The sequence below is a fragment of the Myzus persicae genome, unplaced genomic scaffold (assembly GCF_001856785.1).
Source record: "Myzus persicae strain clone G006 unplaced genomic scaffold, MPER_G0061.0, whole genome shotgun sequence".
Classification (NCBI taxonomy): Eukaryota; Metazoa; Arthropoda; class Insecta; order Hemiptera; family Aphididae; genus Myzus; species Myzus persicae.
This window is the reverse complement of record NW_019104200.1, coordinates 376,721-399,455: the sequence shown is the minus strand read 5'-3', so window position 1 is coordinate 399,455 and position 22,735 is coordinate 376,721. Positions and strand designations below refer to the sequence as shown.

At 26.1% G+C, this 22,735-nt stretch overlaps 1 protein-coding gene across 3 annotated transcripts; it reads right to left on the bottom strand.

The window, feature by feature from the left end:
• Positions 1–912: 912 nt before the first annotated feature.
• Positions 913–6,728, bottom strand: LOC111039878 (probable serine/threonine-protein kinase DDB_G0282963). Of its 3 annotated transcripts, XM_022323527.1 has the most exons (7): positions 5,720–6,065; positions 5,478–5,659; positions 2,687–5,400; positions 2,119–2,226; positions 1,813–2,001; positions 1,076–1,193; positions 913–1,004 (listed from the first exon to the last, which is right to left on the bottom strand). In XM_022323527.1, exons 1-4 carry the CDS (start codon positions 5,740–5,742, stop codon positions 2,134–2,136), a joined length of 3,012 nt encoding a protein of 1,003 aa, XP_022179219.1. In that variant the 5' UTR covers positions 5,743–6,065; the 3' UTR covers positions 913–1,004; positions 1,076–1,193; positions 1,813–2,001; positions 2,119–2,133. The 3 variants fall into 3 exon arrangements, with proteins under 3 accessions (XP_022179219.1, XP_022179220.1, XP_022179218.1); XM_022323528.1 differs by lacking the exons at positions 1,813–2,001; positions 5,720–6,065 and adding an exon at positions 6,613–6,728; XM_022323526.1 differs by lacking the exon at positions 1,813–2,001.
• Positions 6,729–22,735: the final 16,007 nt, after the last annotated feature.

Genomic DNA, 22,735 nt, shown 5'->3' with positions numbered 1-22,735 from the left:
TTTGATACTTTCATGTTGATACTTTTTTGATAGTAAAGTATAATGACCTGTGATTGTGTTCGTCTACTTTACTGATTTCCAAGAATCTTAGAGGTAGTTTATCTTTAACTACACAAAGAGTTCGGGTAACCCACCCACACTAAAGATCAATCACTACACACACAGTCACGCATCAGTTACAATGGATATAGATTATTGCTTAAATCTGACCCCTTAAAAATGGTTAGCTTTCAACAGCCTGAACTTTTAACTATATTTGTAGTATATTATAATAATTCACTTAAGTAGGATATAATCATTTAATTGAATAATATCAGACATGTTAAGTACTTAAGAAGATATTGTTTATTTCATACTTTAGTAATATAATCAACTTTTATACAGGGGTGACTCGCCAAACATGCTTACAACAATTTATTAAATAACTCATAAACTACTAGTTTGAAATTTTAACTTTGATACTTCAAAATTTTCAGCAAAAATTACTATATTTAGAATAACTGCATTCTAAAAGAAAAATGAGGAGAGCTAGGTGAATCACGCTGTATAATATAATATAACAACATAATTGTTTAATTGTAGTCATAGGCGTGTTCAGACTTTGGTGGCCGAGGGGGCACAACAATTTTTTTAATTGTGAGACCTATTTTTTTATTTTTAGACATGAAGAAACATTCATTATTTATGTTACAAAATTCACAATGGTAGGAATATTTTTTAATTATGATCAAAAAGTATAACCATTGTCAAAACAATAAAAAAACATTTAAAACTAAATTAAAAACAATTACATAATAAAGAAAAATGTATTCTGGCATGATTTTTTTAGAGGCACAGTCTGCCGGGGGGCCACTGCCCTCCCGGCCACTCCCGTAAACACGCCTATGATTGTAGTATAATAAAACATTTGTTGAAAATAAACAAATTTTTATGGAAATACTGATTGTAAGGTTTATTATCTGCTTCTCTGTATCAAATTTTGGTAGTTGTAAATTTCTTAATTTCTATAACATAAGAAAATATGGTTAGTTTTAAATTTTAATACATAAAATCAAACTGTTGATTAAATATTTACCTGCTTTTTTACACTAATTAGAAAAATGACCCCATTGCATAAAAGTTTTATAGAATCTTCAAAAGTTTTCTTACAATATTCTACTTTCATCAAATATAAAAACCTCCAATGCCGATACCTGTAGGAAATTTAAAAAAAAATAATAAATACCAGATTACCCATGTAAAATTAAAAAATATCATAAACTAAAATTAATTTGGCTGGATTATGAAGTCTTACAGATGGCCTAAGATTTGTGTATCTTAACTCCAAACTAAGAATGTAATATTTATATAATGTATTAATATAATATTGATCTATGTAAAACAAGCATAATTAATAATAACTACTAATTATTACTTTATACTAAAATTATTATTTTTTTGTTTTGTTAGAAAAATCATGAATCTTGCAAACATATAGTATCAATATTTTTATATTAAATTCTAATAGTAGAATGATGATTATTTTATAAATATTATCAGAACTTAAAATACTAACTTTAAGCCTACAAATAACCCATGTATTATTTACTTTTTGATGTTGTGTTTAATTTAGTTTACTTTAATAGTTATTAACAGATATGGCTTTGTCCATAATTGTCTGATAATATTGTATTAGCATCAGGTTTAGTCTTAACTGACATATTTATACTAATTTATGTTTACAAAAATTACGTAGAACACAATATTTTAGTTACTTAGTAAATAGTAGTTAGTAATTAGTATATATACTCAGTTCAGTTTAACTTGACCCACCTTCACATATGCATACTGATCCGCCCAAACGGTCAGACCCCTCAATGGTCAGTCAGGTTCTCTGGTTAGTCGCCATTAATTGGCAATTCATACCACACCTCGCCTCCAACGGTCCCAGAAGTTTATTGGTAGGATGGGGGGCCTGCACAACGGCAACCGTTTTACGTTGGTTAGGTGGATTAACTTAAACTGAACAGAGTATAGAAGTTAAAAAAAAATGCTAGTTTGAAAATACTGAATAGCTTCCACCAATAGACTATATAGCAATTAAATTGTAAAATAAATCTTTAATTAATTAAAACTTACCTAAATAGTTTTCATTTAATAAGATGAATGTAAATTGGTTCCATAATTATTCATAACATCAAATTCATTATTTTTACTTGGTGCACCTAAAGGTGTTATATTTGGTTCCTAAAAATGTATTTATATTGATTATAAACATACATATTATATAATAAGCATCAGTGTGCGCAGATATTATCGGCAGGGTAGTCTTGGATAATAATTAATAAGTATTCACGTTTAAATTTATTGAATTCTGGTCCAACAATTATTCAAAATTTCAGGAGAAACCAAAGGGGAACATTATTATTTACAAATTTAAAATTATGATACTAAATTATACTAGTAACTAGTATTATTACTCTACTCACTGGTCATACTCCTGTATGTAGGAATAAGGATAAAAATAAGATAAATTATAATTTATAACCGTTATACTAAGTATTAACTCTTAACATCTACTACTCATATTATCAATAACCGTTCACAAAACAAGAAAAATTCACTGCTGCAGAGAAGTCAAGATTGAGAGCCTACTTTAACTGCCTTATACGCACACTTATGCCATTAAGTAATAAACAAATTTTACCTTATCAATCATTTCTGGAAATATAGTACTTAAATTGAAGTTTGTTAAAGTATTCACATTACTACTGCTGTTATAATAGTTATTTGTGTTCTGGGCAAAATGTTGAACTGGCTTATTGTAACTCGAACTTGTCATACTAAATGTTGTTGGAATAGGTATATAATTTGAAATATTATGCTTCGTAGTTGTCGGAGGAGTATAGAAATTAGTTGGTATTTGATATGAAGATGGTTGTTTGTCTAAATCATTTCTATTCTCATATAAATAATTACTATTGGGTTGGTTATAATAATTGCCAAAATTTTCATTGTTATTATAACTTGGTTTTTGACTTGTTCTATAACAAGTAGTTTGTTTATTAGTTAAATTTTGGTTTTTTGAACTTGATTTTATAATAGAACCATGTTTTTGTTGATGCCTAATTAAAGATTCAGCACTGTGATTTGTTGATCTACTAGAATCATGTGAATATTTTGATCGTACCCAAGATTGATCTTGTTCAAATGTATTAATCTCAGGGTAATATTGTTTGGTTTGATTTTGATAATAATCTTTATCTGTCTTCTGATTTTGGTATACACAACAATAATCCTTAGCACAACTTCTTCCTTTTCGTTTATCATTTGACTTGGGTTGTTCTACTAGCTGACTGACAGATAGGAAATTTGAATTAACAGAACGAGATTTATAATTGAGCATATTTTGCTCACTACTTGTAACAGGATTTATTATATTATCACTTTTTTTGTTGCATTCATAAACTCTTTGATCAAATGGAGTATTAGAGCCAGTATTAATATTCAAAGCTAAATCTCCTACAAGAGTTGGTAATGTTGAAGGCATATTAGTATCCAAATGAGGTAATAAAGGCATTGTTTTTGATGGGGACCATGAATATGCTTGTTTAGGTTCGGACTGTAAATCAAAAGACATATCAAAGTTGTTTTTCTTTTGATAGCTAAAGTCATCTTTTTTTGCATAAGAATTTTGACAGCCTTTATCTGTCATCCAGTTAACTGGAACACTCTTTTCATTTTGTTTCTTTTTCTGTTTAGGTTTGTGTGGCCAAACTTCTTGATAATTTTCAGTATCAATATATGTAGTTGTATTAGTTGAATTAACTGAATTTAAGTCATATGGTACTACATAAGGAACATTATTTGCAAATGCTGTAGATGTAGATTTATCAGTTTTTTTAATATTTTTATTAAGATTTTTATCAAATGAATTATTATAACTTGTATACCTCCAAAGATCAGAATTTGATTGGGTTGTTTTATAATAAGAAGAAATATCATTATACGATGTCTTATGGTAAGTGGTAGCAGTTGGTTGAGGTGGAGGTATAGCCTTTAATTTTTTAACTTCTTTATAACCATAATGTTGATCATTCTTTTTATTAATGTCTATATATCCATCATTATAAAATGGTTTGACGTTAAAACCAAATTGATCTTTCATTTTATCTTTATTTTGATCTTTTTCACAATCATCATCATTTTTCTGGAATAATTCTGTAGCTGGAGATTCTAAGTTACCAATTTGCAATATTGTTGTGGGAGTAGCTGAATGCATTTCAGTTTGTTCAGATTCATTTAATATATTAGTGTTTTTTGAAGTTGAAACCAGGGGAAATGAAAGAAGAAAAGCTTCTGTGGGAGACATGGAGTCTGCGTGATGTCCTCCAACTGGACCCTGAAGAGAGCTAAACAAATCTGTAGAAAAATCTGTATTTGGTATTGGTAACCGTATGTCATCAAAACAAGAAATAATGTTTTTTGCAGATTCTATAGATTTTCTTTGATTTTCTTCTGTTAATATACTTAATGGATTAACAACAGTTGATGTAGATTGAGCCGTTGATAAACACTCTGAAGAATTAGTTGTTATTTTATTATTATCTGTTTCAATTGATTTTAATGTGTTTTTATTTCCATCACAAATTGTCATACTTGATACAATTTCTTCTCTTTCGATAGATTTTTCATTTTTATCTTGATTGATGTCCTTAACTATAGCTTCAATTGTGTGACTTGTTGTACCTCTATTATCATTTGATTTTACTGGTTCTGTACAAATAAGTTTATCACTATCTTCTATTTTATTTTTTTCAACTTTTTGTAAATTATTGGATTCATTTTTATTTTCAGATTTATTATTTAGTTTTTTATTGTTAGCTAGTTTTACTTTATTCTCCTTCAAAAAATTAGTTTCTTTTAATAATCTGTTGTATGTTACTAATGATGGTATAGGTCTTTTGTTTATAGATGTAGTAATGGTTGCATCATTTTTTTTGGGAGCAATTAATACTTCTGAATTTTTGTAATCGGGTAACAAAAGTATTTTGGGTATATCAAAAATGATTTGTGACTGAGGTATAATAGGAGCAGTATCAATTTTGATTAAATGTCCATTGGGTAAAATGAATGTAGGCTTAGTTGAAGCTAAAACTGGTATATTAACAGGTTTAGTAGCTAAAGTAATAGGCCTTACTTTTTGAGCTAATTTTTGTTTATTTTTAAACTTTTTTATACTACTATTTCTGACAACCAGGTCTTTTTTATGTTTGGTTTTTAATCTATTTTGTATACACGTCTTTTTAACAGACCTATCTTTTGGTACTTTAATATTTGATTCTTTTAAAATGGATACTAGGTGTTTGATTCTTGTACATAAATGGGATACTTTATTTTGTAAGCGAATTAATTCCTTTCCTAAGATAAGAAAATATAATTTAGATTTTAAATAAATTATATATTTACAAATATAGTTCCAAAACAGTTTTACTTACTATGCATACTTGATGTCTTCAGTTTTTCATTTTGCAAGACACGAATTAAATCAATTGCGTGGTTTATAATATCAGCTTTGCCTAATGATGCATTAGAGTCTGATGGTGGAAGAACAGTTCGCAATTCTTCAAAACTGACATTTAAACGATCTCTGCGTTCTTTTTCATATACTCGATTTTTACTAGAAAGAAAAAACACTTGAATTAATAATTCCAATAAAAGATGAATAATAAATACATACGATGGTGCTTTTTTACCACCCATTATAAAGTAAAAAATCCTTGAAACTAAACTAAAACTTATTTATAAAATAGAAAACATTAATTATCAGTTAACACTCAAAAACTTAAGTCTTGACCAGTTATGCATGAAACAAAAATAAGCTTTACTATTCAATAATTTATAATTTTGTGACTTCAATACATAACTAATATTATAATTATTCAAAACTTTAAAATTAATAAAATGTAAAAACATAAACAATAAACATATTATGTACACTAGAACAGAGTAATAAATAATTAACTACCTATAACTACTATAGCCTAAACTGAGTAAACTCTATTATTATAGGATAAATAATAAATAATAATTATTAAGTATAATAGTGATAAGTTCTATCTACAATCGTAAAGGCGTAGAATGTAGATAGCACTTATCACTTTGATAATTATTATTTACGAATCGCGGCAAGTCTTAGGAAAAAAAGTCAGAAGTAGATAAGTCCTAAACCTAAAGGTCCGGTATATAAATGTCCAAGGTAAGAAAGTTCGGTACATAATATATGTAACAATGCTTAAAATAATAAATTTTAAAAAAAAATTCAATGATTATAATTAGGTATACTTTCTATCATTACCATCATATACATAATATATTATAATAATTTCTCAGTGTAATTAAGTATTGACTAATAATTATCTAGTAAATTATCTTAACTAAATAAAATCCGTTATTTATGTGTTTATAACAATATTCAAAATAATTTTACTGAAATATTTTGCCAATATTGGTACCTACAAAATTATTTATTAATTTTGTCATGCAAATCATTTAGTTACGATTTATATTAATACTAATCGGAAGTTAATTGTGCATAAAATCATATTTTTCCTATTGTCTAATTATACGTACCGGACTTTTTCACCACGGGCTTTTTATGCCTCATTCTGTTCAACCACGGACTTTCACGGTTGTATAATATTTCAACTTTTATATTTTTAATTTTGTGGTGGACTGGTTGTTGTACGTCCTATACATAAAGATAAATAAAAAATAAATACAGGCCCTTTTCCTGAAGTTTCATAGAAGAATAACATTAACTCGACAAGATCCAAAATGTTGGTAAAGGTACTCGGCAAAACGTAAAACTAAATCGAAATTTTTTTAAAATATTGAAATTGTCGATTGCAAATAGTAAAACATTTCTTAAAAAAGGTAAGAGATAGTACAACAGTTTCAAAATATGATTCTCGTTACAACTATCGAGTTTCAGAAGAACTTACCGTAGTAAGACATAATACGATATAACTTTGTACCAATTGACCTAGGTACTGTATATGTATTTGTAGTTCATTTGTATACTAAAGAATTAAAAAATGTGCATCATCCTTGCACTAAAAGCACTTTATTTCTCTCTTATTAGGTCTAACTCAGAGTTTGGAGTTTGGATCATTGATATGTGGTCAAAATTCAACTGATAACCTGGTTGACAATGTTCAGTACAAATTTCTAAAGTGAATTGTTTTCCGTTTAAATGTATCTATTTCCGGAGACTCAATGACATTAATAGCGGACTCTATTTATATTCAGCCATGTATCGTTAGACGTAAGATATCTGACTACTTGATCATCTATCATCTTCTTAACCATATTGAATGTCCTGATTTATTAAGTAAACTCTGTATTTGTATGTACAATTTATTATTCGATTAGAAATTCAAATTAATATTTGTACCTTTTTTAAAAAAAAATAACATCAAATTTGCACAGATTCTTTTTTTCCCGATAGCATCATTATATGTACTTATAATCTAATAAATTGTAATGATGTCGATTTCTTTAATATATTCCATGAATGTTTTATTTATATTTTTAAAAGTAACCAAAATTCATTAGTATGTTTCAGTACTTATTTTTTCCTTTTTGGTTGTTCTAGACATCATTATTATATCTTTTTGTATTTAAAGGGCTTGTCCCATAAAAAAATGTTAATAAAAACATTTGTAACTATTGTTTAGGGGCAAATAAAATAATTATTGGTAGGTTCATAAGTAGGCATTAATTGAAGTCTGAAGAAATTTTTTAAACTAAAAGAAAACAGGGGAACACCCTCTGTTATACAGTAGCAGTTGTCGATAGTGCCTCGAGGCATTGAGTATAGGTAGATCACAGTAATAGTGCAATGACTAACAAATATGTTAAATAATTTTTATTCTGAAAGGAGACGGTGGTCTGTCAGCCTAAATATTATTTAGTATATTTCATTATATTAGGTATATATATATATATATAGCTTTAAGTAGGTAATTTATTTTTCGATCAATTTTACGGTAATTTGAATTAATTGTTACAATGTTACCAAAAACTTCGCACAATATATTATATTATTATCTCATTATTATGATTACCGATGTATCTACCTACCTACCCATAGGCCGTACTAAACCCTCTTGGCAAGGGGCAGAAAATATTTTAACTATTTAAGTTACGAAATTATTCCACATTTTTAGGGTAGTACCTAATACCTACTATTAAAAAAAATGACATGAATTTTATTCATAGCAATTGTTGTATCTAAATTGTATTTAAAAAAAATAACATGAATTTATTTATTTTTTTAATTATCTTATACTCCATGCGTCCTTGATCATCTGGATCATTGTCACCTAAATTATTTGAACAATTAATTTTAAAAAAAAAAACTTCTTTTAATAGAAAAAAAATTTTAATTTTAATTTTAACTTGTCTATACATAATATACAGTGTTTAATTTATAAGTCAAAAACCATCAGGGGTATAAGTATAACATATTAGGTATATAAACACTACATTTAAACAAAAATTACACATGATAATAATATTTATTATATTACTTTATATATTATATTAATTTTATTAATATATATTATATTTAATATTTATGATATTATTTTCATTATAAAATAATATTATATTACTTTGTTATAGGTACAGTAGGTACACGCTACACGTTAAATACTAATTAGGAGTATGAGACATGACTACATGAGTATATAGGTACATGTGTTCACATGATTATTTAATATTTTTCTGGGCTATTTTTCCGTGGTCTTATTTTCCGCGATTCATTATCTATGCTTCTGAGCCTGTATATATTACAGCAACAAATTTCGTATTGAAAATATAATAAAAAAATATTTTTTTAGAGTTAGAAAGCCGAAATTCAAAGAACTATATATTAATACAGGTACGATCCGCACAGGGACGGATCCATGGGTCCCCCCTCCCCCCAGCATATAATTTCGCAATTTTTTTAATAATTCTACAGATCCTGCAGATATTACTATATTTCAAATTACATGTATGTCTGATAATATAATATATTATTATATGTATCATTCTGGGGTGCAAAAACTAAGATAGTACAAAATTCATGGTGGACAATGGTTCAAATATTGTAATTTCACATTGACAAAAAATTGTGCCCCCTCCCCAAGTTTCAAGTACCTAAGAATAATATTTTTTTAAATATTATAAATAAAAAAAGAACATAATATATAATTCTGAAACCAATACTTTCACCGCTCCGCTCAGAATCTAATAGGTTAGTGTGGCCCCTTCAAATTATATTTTCCATCCAGGAAATTTCACGAATTCACCTATGGAGGCGTGGCTCACAAAATTTCTTACTACAAGTTGAAAAGGTGTTGTTTTTACTTGTTAGTTGCTACCCAGAAAATAATATTTCATGATATAATAAATTAATGACGCCAAATTGCCTACACAATACGCCGTCTAAGATTTATATAATTAAATTAAGAACGTAAAAATACAAAATTTATATAAGTTTTGACAGATAGAGGAATAACAGATTATATTATAAGGAACATTTCATTAAATGTTTATAGATTTTGATTGAGAAACAAAAATGTTTCCAAAATTATTAAGTGATAAACAAGTTATAAAATGTACTATACTCTAATCATTAAAAAATAATGAAAATAATAAATCTAACTATATAGATGTGAAATAAAAATCTTTGTACAGGGTAAACTCAGGAACTACTTATCATATCTTATTGATTTTTTTTTTAACAAAAGAGTATATCACAGAGAAGGTTTCTATCACAATACCATTTTTCTAAGTTAATAAGCAGTTGAGTAATCTATTAATTAAAATAAATGTGTAAATTGTATAGCTATACCTGTTTTAGTAAAAAATAAATAAATAACAATCAAACTCGGCAGCCACAGAAGCTTCCAGGCGGGTTGGCATGGAATAAACAATTATTATAATTATTTAATTTAGACAAAAAAAACCAATTAGTTTTACCTGAATATCAAAGCGAATGTGTTACATTATTTATTGTTAAAACATAACTAGTAACTAATCGAATTTTCACACATTGTCTACTAAGATAGCTGAGTTACAATTATAGCCGCTCATCAGCGTATCCACAATCAAAATAAAAAATAAAATAAAAAATATTACTCACATAGAATATGCACCTAGCGCGGTAAGATAATAAGATTACAATAATAATTTCATAATACAATATAATAAAATATTCTACCGGCTACTTGATAATATACTGCTCGCATTATAACAAGAGAGTATCATTGGTATTTTTAACGGGCAACGGAGTGCACAGGATCAGCTAGTATGATATCGTATAAAAAATCGGCTACAAAATATAAAAATAATATTCTGGTTTTAAATTATCAAAATATTTTTGTATACAAATAATAAATATTGCTGGATATTGGTATTGAGTGAGCTTATCGATGGAAATTCTAATATTTACAATTTATAGCTGATTATTCAGGAAGAGATAGGTATTATAATACCTAACCACCTAGGCAACAATATATTTAATATTTTAGAGTACTTAATTTTAGTTACTACCTAAACTATACCGGGTTATTTATTTAGCGTAGGACGTTCATTAATCAAAAAGTATTAATTATTTTTAAAATATTTTTGTTCCATGGTTTCAAGTCATAACAAACAACTTTATTTTAAATAAAAATCGTATATTTATTTATTTTTTTTGTTTTTATTTATAAAATTTACAATCTGTTACAGAATAGAACAATGAGTAAGTGATGAAAGTATAATGGCTTGAGTGAAATACAGATTAAAGAAACCTTTCAGTAAAGGCACTTTGACAGTTACTGCTTTTAAATAAAAATTGTTTAACTTGTTTGAATAATAACATGTAGTTTTAATTTCATCTTCGACAGCAGAATATATTTTTTTTTTTTTTGGTATTTTGATAGATAAAAATCGAATTTAGGATGAGTAGTTTATGAGTTATAACTACTTATAAGTATTTAAGGTTTGAAGACCGGAATAGTGGACAAACATATTATGGAGTAACCCAAGTACCACTACAATCCTCTGCTCATTTACATTTTAAATGCTTATAAAATTATCTTATAAGTTACTTGTTATAAAATCGATTTTTATGTATCGAAATACTTAGAAAAATATTGTCCTTTGGAATATGAAAATAAATTAAAACTGTATGTAGTCAAAAAGAAAAAACTTAAAAATATTTAAAAATGTTTTTTAACGATTAGAAACCACGTGAACATTTTTTTTTTCAAAAACATTTATACTTTTTTAGCTAACATTATTTATTATGTTTCTAAGTAGTTAATTTTGTGTCCGGACATAATTTTACCCCTCGCCATTTTTGTTTGTGGACATTTTCACCCATAGTCAAACCTATAATGTAAGCTTTAAAGCTTGTAAGAAAAATGGTAATCTTAAAGGTTTCGAGATTCTCTGTAATTTATAACACATATACAATATATAATATATATATATACATATATTATAATACAAATACTTTCGATTTATCTTGTATGTGCATACCTAGTTTAAATCATCAATTAAAGATATAGTTATTTAGCTATAACTTATAACCTTATATTTATTTTATATATTATTCTTGTTGGGAACTTTGAGTAAATTATATTAGTTTAACATATATATACCTAACGTATATTATTAAAAGCGCAAGAGTGCGAGATTACCAGAATCTTTTAAAATGTTGATATAATGATAAATATAAAAATTTTAAATAAGTGTTTTGACTATTTTGGGAAATTTTTAAATGTTTATATGCAATCAATTCCTTACTTAATGGTTCAAGCAGACACTTCTTTTATTTCACGACCATATATTCATAATTTAAGAACATTTTCTTGTTTACTTTAGGTATAATTAAATAAATTATAAATTATAATTATTAAACCTAAATGTATTTATCATTAATAATATATTATATTTAAATATACTTATGAATCGTGAACTTTTTAACCAACCAAAATCCCGGGAGTCCTTGTTACTTGAATGAAATATTGGTCATTTTTGAAAAAATCTCCCAGATTAATGTATTTTATAAACGGAAGCCAGCAGGAATGAGCGGTGCTGTTTAATAAAGTCAATATAATAGTTGTAGCCCGTATGGCTCCCCACCCTATGCTTATTTAGACAGCTTGTTCATTTATTATTATGTTTCAACGCATGTGTTCGCCATAGCATTCATGAGAGTTAGTTACTATAGTACTCTCGCTATACGTACTCTCGCTTTTCAACGTATTTTTTCTTATTAGGTTTTTGTTTATTTTTTGTCTACCAATTGAAGTCCTGAAATGCTGGTATTTTATTTAAATTGGCGATTAGTATAATATATAAGTGATGTCTGCAGACAGCAGTGTTGTGAATTCATATAAAAGGGGTGCTATTAATAATAACAATAGGGATCATCAATTTAGTGTTCTTCAAAAATAATTTTATTAGGTTTACATAGCAATTATTTTAAACGACATTGTGTTACACTATAGTCTATATAGGTATATACGTATAATGTATATTATAAACTATGGAGTATAATTTTTTTTTATTCCTAAAATAATGTTATGTGAAGTATATGTACATTAGAAATATCAGGATACTAGTTTTTATCAGGTTTCAAATTTAGTATACAACTTATATCGGTATATTACTTATCTAAATGTACAGACAGAATTGTTGCTGACGATTCACTGACTTCTTTTCCACGATATGTCGATAAACAAGTCAAAATTTGTAATCAAAATAATTTAGTTTTATATATTTTTAAATCTCAACAAACTGATGTTTTTTGACTATTTGATAATAAACAACTAATATGGACAACTTAATTTAGTATTTACGCTATACATATATTTTAGTCTGTTATGACATTAATACATTTTTCTTTTGTAAGCTAATAGGTAAGTAATAACTAAAGCATTTAAAGCTCTGACATGAATAGGAAGAAAAATTGTTACGTAAATATATTTATAATGTTACATAAAAGTAGCCGCTATCACATTTTTTTTTATATGATCTATAGAAAAATATTTTTTTGAGTATCCAGAAAATCGTACAATTTTATTTTTACTAATAATCAAAATAAATAACGAATTCGTCGTGATACAAAAAGGAAAATAATTTATATTGTCCACACACTATTTAACAATAAAATATAAATAAGTATCTCTAAGCTGAACTGCTTTCGCTGGTTGGTTCTTCTCTCGAGGTATTCAAGCTTCTACATATATACTATAATTTATAAAAACATCATTTATGCTTATTGTACTTATTTTTATGTACAGATGTCAGATTGTATAAATTCTAGATCAATTTTTCTAGAAAAAAAAAGTATCTATAAATTAAACTAAATAATTTTTATTGTATTTCCTATGTATAACTATAAAACGTCATTTTTTTTTTTAGTATTAAAAATAATACATGTGTTAATTTAGGTAGATATTAAAACGCTAATATTAGTTTTAGCATACCTAATATCTACAATAGAATCTCAATAATTCGAAGCCCAAGAGATTTCACGTGGAATGATTTTCTCCGAGTTATCGAGAATTTCAACTTATCGAGATTCTACTATATAATTTTAAAATATACATATTATACTTTTAGTTGTATAGCCTAATAATATTCTATTAATTTGTATACTTTTGAAAATTATTTTATTACCATGAATAGTAATGAATTTAAATTTTAAAAGTGCATATAAAAAAAAATAATAATAATGTAGTTATAATTTTATAAAATATTTCTCTTACTAAGCTCGCCGATTATTTACATTTTAAACAATAATTATAGCTCATTACATAATAGTTAATAGTATGTATATAACATATTTAATTCAATTCAATTAATATTTAATGCTTGTTATTAATTAATTATATATTTAAAACTGGATACTTACAAAAAGTCATTACTATATCGAAAATTTTAAGTAAAAAACTTACGACTTAAAAAAAAAAAATAATATATAAGTATTTATGATTATTTTGTACTTTGATAGTAATTGCAATAACAAATATCTATGACTACTAAGTAAGGTGGTTAAAGGACATTTAAAATTTGAGTACATGACTATACGAAATTAATGAAGTTGAATTCTGACTACATATGTAAAATTATATATTAACATTAAGCTTGTATGAATTTTTATATCATGTTATAGATTTATCACTTGCTAGTCATTGTTGTAATGGGAATACAGTCCTACAAACTATACAGTATTTTGTTTTTGTTATACTTATGTTGATATTTAAATTTTAAATTATAAGACAATGCTGTACCTAATAGTGATGCACCGATGAGAAATACACATACGAAGCAACGTATAATATTTAATATATGTATATATTAAATGTATGAATGCTACATGTCTAACGTCTGTATTATTATTATTATAATTCATATTATTCTGCTTAGTTTAAGAAGCTGTTTACATTTTACTGGTTGTAGATCAATTGATAGTATTTGCTATAAGCTATATTATTCGAACAATATAACATAACAACCAACATTATTTATAATGTTCAGTAAATTTGTTTTCCATGAATAATTTAAATCAACTACACGTATTAAACGTGATATGTGTAATATTGTACAGTATATTATTATATATATTTTAATTTTACTATATTACAACTGTAATAATAATTCAATACTATACCTATTATAGGTATATTATACGTATATGATATAATGTTAATTGATTAAATATCAGCAATATTTTCGGAAAATAAAATATTTTATTAACGAAGTAGGTATAAATTAAACACATTAATTAATTGAAAAAGTATTTTAATTTAGTCAATACTCTGTGAAAACGATTTACAGAGATCAATACTAGAATATAAAATTTTGAGAATGAAAAAGTATTAAATAATGTTATAGGATAGTTTAAATATATTTAAAGTCCACAGGTCATTAATTTCATTATTTAAACAAAAACCTATTCGTTTTATCATAATCGAACTATACATATACATAATATCTAGGTATGTACGGTGATGAGACTGTTTATTAAATATTATAATTATTAATTTGTTACATTATGTTTGGTTACTTATATTTGATGATGTGTCAAATTTGTCTGGCCAGGAGGTATTTCGAAGTCATTCATAAATCTTTCGATGACACTAATATCTGGCTCGCACATGTTTCCACCAGCCGCCTCTTGATTTTAGCCTACTAAACAAAACATTCCTAAACATAATTTTGTGTCAGACGTTTCACCAACACTGATGTCTGCATACCATTAGCATTTGAAAAAAATTATAAAATATAATACATAACATTTTAATATTATAAAAGGTAAATAAATAAAAATATACAACTGGATTTATAACTATTTATGAAATCATTCAATTATTCCTAATATGATTTAGTTGTTTTATTGACATTTGTAAATCCTAAATATAATATAATTAATTTGGTTTTTATAATCGATAAAAATGTATACTGTTAAGAGGATCCGATATGTGATGACTCAAATTCTTTATATCATATGACAAACGTACAAGTATAATGTACATCATAACAAATTTACGTTTAGCTGAACCAATTGTGTGTTCTTAACTTAAATATTAGAATGCATAAGCAAACTTAAAGGTAAGAACAATATATGCTTTTTTATTATATTTTAATTTTCAAGTTATGAGAATTTTTAAATTTCAATATGCTCATAAGTTACTTAAAAAATTTAAATATTGTAAAAAAACCCATGTAGAAACACAGATTATATTTTTATCTTCAAGTTTGATAATAGGTTATTTCACTCAAATATTAAAACTATAACAACACAAAATTGGTTCTGCTAAACTCAAATTTGGTATGTATTTTATATTTGTAAAACGAATTCAATAATATACGAGGACGCGGGTGTGACATCCTCTTGAAAATAATCTATAATAATAACGATTAAAAGAAAAAATACTCAAAAATAAAATCATTACATATTAAGTTAGAGCTTCTAAACATTTTATCTATTTAATAATATGAAGTTTGTATTATTTTATTTGACACGTACAAAAAATATATTTTACATACCAACATATTATTTAATATTCTAAAAGTGTTTTTTAGACATAGATACATAGTTGATTTTCTTAAAAGCTTTATATTAAAAAATTAATAAACACTGCCTCATAAAATTATAATAGTGTACACATAATTTAAGTTTAAGTGAATGTTTCCATTTGATATTGTATTATAACTTTAAAAAATTCAATTGGACAACAAATTATATGTACACCTCTACACTTTTCGTTCATATCTAGCTTATAATAACACTTGTAAAAAAAAAACAAACCTATATGCATTAAAATATATTTACAATATGAATTTTATGAAATAAATTAGTTTACAATATATAGATTTTCTTCATAAATTACCTGTATGTTTAATAGGCACTGGCCTCTGCATTTTCGATGATTTATGGGTAACTGAGGACATCATTACCTGACAGTATTAGACATATAAATTGTCACTCTAATCCTGCCCAAGTAAGACGTTAACAGATCCAAATTATATACTGCAGGAAATACGGTAACTATTTCAGAGTGTTAAAGTTATTTAAAATATAAGCCAACAAATCTTAATTTAACATTAAAACTACAAAAATAGATGTATAGTTACATAAAAATTAAAATTAATTACTTATACAAAATAATCAAAAATCCACCAAGAAAATTTTTTAACATACATTATAGAATAGTTATAAACCTGTTATTATAGTTTATTTAAAGTAATTTATGACACTGTTCTAAAAAAATTTAAAAGCAATCTGCAGTAATAAAATTAAAACTGATAATGACAGCGAATAAGGAATTAAAGTTAAACGGATATCAGAATTGTTTAAATTATTTTAATTTAAAATAAATAAATACGTAGGTTATAAATGAAATAATTAATTTCAATAATTTATACAAGGCTTGGACAAATTATATATACATTGAAAAAAAAAATTAGAAATTAATAAGATAACATAAGTAATTGTCTATTATACTTTAAATAATTTAATTATTTCGGGGTATATAATAAACGAACTAACCTGTGACGAACCGCAGTTGTCTATTGTGAATGACGTCTTTAAGGGTCCGCCGAGGGATGCCTCCTACGTGTAAAAATGTAAAAATAAATAATAATAAAAGTAATAATATTACCAAAAGTCATGAGCCATCCAGTGACTTTACAGATGTAATTTAAAATTAAAATATAATGAATAGTGGTGAACACGGGCTGCCCCAGATCGTTCGGCTATCTGTCCGGCGAAGAACTGACGCGCTGAGTACGTCGGCTCTTACATAAATATATCGGTTGCGCGCGCAAAGGTCGACGAGCGCTAACGGATGACCTAAGCTGTACCGAGATAACGCGCAAACATGATCTTTGGCCTTTTAGTTAGGGCATACATTCTTATCTAATATGATAAAAACAGCGTGAGGTTTCATAGACGTTTAAGTCAATATAACAAGAAACTTACTAACATAATATGCATGTATATTTTCATTAATAATAATATTTTAAACCGTCTTTAATTTATGAGATAAAAAACACACAGGGGTCCAAACATTTGTTACTTATTTTATAGACGCTCTTTGTACATAGATTATCAGTTTATTTGTATGAAAAAAAATGATGAAAAATATTTAAAAAAAAAAATAATTATAAGTACATAGAATTAAAGTGCACGTTTGTTTTGTTAACATGTATTATTTGACTTGCTATTCATACAAATCAACATACTTTATTTTAACGACTAATCGTAACTATATAATCATTTTTTATTTCTTAAAATATATCTGAATTTAATATAAAAAATGTATCTATTGCAATGGAATTTTTCTGGATACAAGCAACTATAAATTATTTTGTTTTTACTGATAATTCTATATAAAAAATATCTAAAACGTTTCAATTATGTCATAAAGTTAATGAAAAAAATTCTGGTGCAAAGATGAATTAATGCAATATATTAAAAGTTGAGCAATTAATTTGATATGAGTTTACTGAGAATATAATAATTAAACATAAATCTTCTGAGAAATATTTATAGAGTGCTTCAAATTTATAATTGAACAACACACAACTATGGTACAATAAATAATTTATATTGAAATTATAAGTGTTAAGTTAAAATGAATTGTATTGATTTTAAAAATGTAACTAAACATTTTTAATATAAAATAAGATTAATATTATTTATATACTTATTCTAGTGCGCTACCTAGATGTTCAGCAGGATAACGGAAAACGTTTGTAAGTATTTTAACACTTCAATGAATTGTACTAGGTATATACAAGCAGAGAAAAAAATGAATAAATACGCACGTGAAATATACAGAATATTACATTGTTGGAACAAATATTAAAAATCGAACTTGGATCCCGGGTAACTCATTAGTAACGTTGCCACTTGATGATATCCTTTGACCTTTAAGTTGAATATTTACGCAACAGGAAACACCACGGTGCGGAGCCGATACGTACTGCCATGTATGAAACCGTTTCGACTCATGAACCATTTAAATAATATTATAATTTTTATAAACGAAAACAGTATTATTTTTTTTCGTCATGAATATTATTATAATGAAAAAACAAAATCATTCGATACAATAACAGCCAACATGTATATAGGTATAGGTGCAACATTATAAACCATATTATACGAAATGATTAATTGTAAATAAATTCGGATTGAGTAAACGGTACACGCATATGTATATACGGTATGTACGCTAGAAAAAAATTATAACATCATGTAATGTGTTTTAATACATATACATATTTTTTACAACATTATATTATTGTGCGGTAAACTCGTAATAATAACGTGCACTTGAAAAAAAAACCGAATAAACGCACGTCGATAATATTTGACACAGAAAACCAAAACCAGAACGTGCGGTTGACAGACGCGAACTGAAAAAGGCGTGGCCGTCGTCAAAAGTGCCTTTGCATCGCGCAAACGGTTCAAATATAATACGCATACATACATATAGCGTTGCGTATCTACAAAAGCTTTACCCATAATAATATATACACCACGCTCCCCGCCACAATACATCATACTATTATTATTATGTATTTTACTCATCGCATTTTCGTTACACACGTCTGGGAATGCGGTTTCAGCGTTATTTATTATTAATATAATTTTTTTTTAGCGGGCCTTCTAATCTTATCAACTGCGTACCGAGATAAGATGTGAGTTCTATATATTATATTACTCTACACCGCCACGATAGAATACAATATTCTGTTTTATGCGGTTGACATTATTTTATTATTATAAATTATAATATATATATATATAGCATACTTGTGACCGATTTGCGGAAGTTATTGATAAAATGAGGAATCATTATTATTATGATAGCAGTTTTATTTTATTTTTTCGTTTTTAACGTACAATATTATCATGCAACCAATTGGTTATTACTTTTGCTACATATACTGTATGGTTTTAATGTAATGAAATATTCGAAATTTGTTTTCTTATATGAAAAATCTTTTATTTAAACAAACAAACAAAACATGTAATCCATTAAGAATTATATTGTTATGTACTATTGGTACTTACAGTTCGAATTTTAACTAGAGTATTAAAAAAAATCTAATGTCAGAAACATTTTATTTATTTCAAAACCACGTCAGTAGTTGTATGGATATTATGAAAAAAAATTGTCTGAATATAATCAATGCGTATATAAGGTCAAAGACCAAAGAAAAAAAACCATCAAATCGCGTGTTAAATGAATTACGTGTGTTCATGGTCTTTACTTAAGGTTTTGGTGTTATATTATTTAAATAGGATTTAATATTGTTCACTCACGAGCACTTTAACCTATATAGAAAAGTATTTCATAAGCTTGAGGTATAATAATTATTAGTTTTTAAATAATTAATCAATCGTATGTACAAATAAGAATAATATTTATTTAATATTATTATTATTATATAATTTTAAAACTAGCTGTTAATATTTAATTTATAAAATAATGTTAAAAGTTAGAATATTCTGGTGGAAAAAACATTCAGTTATTGAATTAGGTACCTGTGTAATTACTTTGTAAAATATATATATATGTTTATAAGAAAATGAACGTCTTATAATCTGGTTTAATGTATATTTAATAGATGTTAATTGGTTCATAAAATATGCCATTGAAAATTGACAACGGTGTAGGATTGATAAAACATTTTTTAAATTTAACTATAGTTAATTCTCAAGAAAAAATAATACTTTCGGGTAAAAACAGATAATACACAGATATTTTAAACATCACTCTGTATACAATGTACGTACTTTAATATTCGTTTTAATAATCTAAGAGTTAAAGTAATAACATATTACTAGTTCAATTTGATTTGTAATAAGGCGCGTCCTTATCGTTTTGCATAATTCTTTCTAATGTTTATCTATACGTCGGTTATAAGAGTATATTATGTATAGTGTCTCTCGAAGAGAAATTTTGATTATTACAGTTTTTCTTTCAATTTTAGAAAGTTTCATAATTTAATTTTGTCAGCTACATAATTATATATTTTAGAATTATACAATATGTAAACTAATATTTATATTTACCATAGAAAATTCGTACTTAAAGAAAATCACAACTTATACTATAAATACTTAAGCAATTCTCGAAATTCCTGTACAGTAGGTACCTACTCTAGTTGTATTATGTACAAGGCATAATAGGTTTTTGGCCTTTTTGGCCTTGTCAATATTATAATTGTTTTTAAATATGCACACTGCACAACCTGTAGCAAGGCGATTTGCCCTATACTTAAACATTCAATACAAAACACCAAGTGTTAGAATAAAACAGGTACTTAGCTTTAATTTATATACAAAAATAATTATTAAATATTGATATAGTTGGTAGTTAATTTATAATTAATTTGTAAAGAGGTTAAAACTGGATATATAGGTACATAAACAAATTGAAACTCATTTATTTGTAATATTCAGTATTTTAATTTGAGTGCCGAACAATATTCTTAGAAGACATGCAGGTACCAACCTATATCGGCTGTATCTACAAACGTGTTATAATTTTGAAAGTACAAAATTAATTTAATCAGCTTATAAGTATCAGCTGGTATGTCATATAAACAGTATATATATATATTATATACTGTATAATTTATATTTATTTCGAAGGTAATTAATTACTCCTTGGTTAACTTATCAGTTTTAGTTAGGTTAAAATGCTATATCTATAATAATTTGTATTTATTATTCGTATAATATTAACCATTTTAAATTTGGCATTTTACGAATATCTTCTTCTGTAGTTTATACAGTACATAATATTTCGTAGTCAAGTATAAAAACTTTTGAGCTACATACCTCACTCATACCAGTAATACCAAATTTTATATTTTGAACGTACATAAAACATTCATATATAGATTGTTACAATATTCAATTCACGAATATGTGTCGAGTGCACAGATAATCTGAAACGTATGCAACAATTATTTTTAGGTACATGGCAATGATAAATCAGTGCTATACAATTAATAATTGGAATAAAAAATAATAATTAAATTTTAGTTTTGATAATTATGAATTATTATTATAATTAAAGTATATATTTGATTGTGAAAACTAAGACTGAAAGTAATGTTTTTCGTATGTACCAAAGTTCACGCTTGTGTATAATATACATATGTGTATTTCTATTGGATCATCTTTTTTTAAACTGATTAAATATTTTTCAACTAATATAAACTCATCCAACGATGACGGCATACGGTAAAGAAAAATACTGATAATTTGTGCTCCAAATTAATGGTTCTTTGTCAGGAAAAAAAATTAATTCATATCGAAAATAGTTTACAATCGGTTGAAAAATATTACATAATAATATTATAATTTTTTATACTTTTGTGTTAAAATATTATAATAGCGCTCCGACATGATGTCAAAACGTATGCATTTATGCTTAATAACAGCTGTGGATAATCTATAAACAACTGATGTGTATAATGACTAATAAACGTGATTAACAATCTGAATTAAATAACTTCTGACAGATTTATATTTTACATTTTAATTGATATACAACCATATAAAAAGGCAATAGCGTTCTAGCCCACGGTGAACGCTGCCTGTCGTTACATTGGCGTGGGTCGTTCAGTCGCCAAGTTACAGAAGACTGTAAAATGAAACTAAGGGCTCACGTTCGTCCTTGCCCTGTGCATATGTCTGAATGTATCTCTGATATTATACAAAATGTGTTTTAATAATGTCCACATTGAGTGGGGTTGTATACATGGTGCGTTTTGTAATAATATCTTCACTATACGTGTAGTGCGATATAAACTAATAGGTAACGTGTTCATTGTATTTTTCATACTTATGTATCTAATTAATTCGTCAGACATTCACCACATTACGTATTTATGTCGCTGGTATGAGTAAAATGTATTTCACTAGTTTATAATTGTTTTTAAATGATCTTACGATATTTGTGTTAAAAAAAACAATGAAATATTAAAAAAATGCTTAGATACTGCCATGTAAAAAAAATAATATAAATAACAATAATTATATCAAATACTGAAATACCTACGTGTGATGTAATATTTTATAATCAGTTTTATAAATAATAATACATTATAACTTTAACTTTAAACATGCACAAAGATCATAAATGTATAGGTAATATTATATATAATTCATATT

Bases quoted from the DNA above. Each gene is read 5' to 3' on its own strand.
- LOC111039878 (XM_022323527.1), bottom strand. From the start codon at position 5,742: ATGGGTGGTAAAAAAGCACCATC. The intron at 5,401-5,477 runs GTAAGTAAAACT...TTCTTATCTTAG, and splicing joins GAAGACATCAAGTATGCATA to GAAAGGAATTAATTCGCTTA. The intron at 2,227-2,686 runs GTAAAATTTGTT...ATACATTTTTAG, and splicing joins TTCCAGAAATGATTGATAAG to GAACCAAATATAACACCTTT.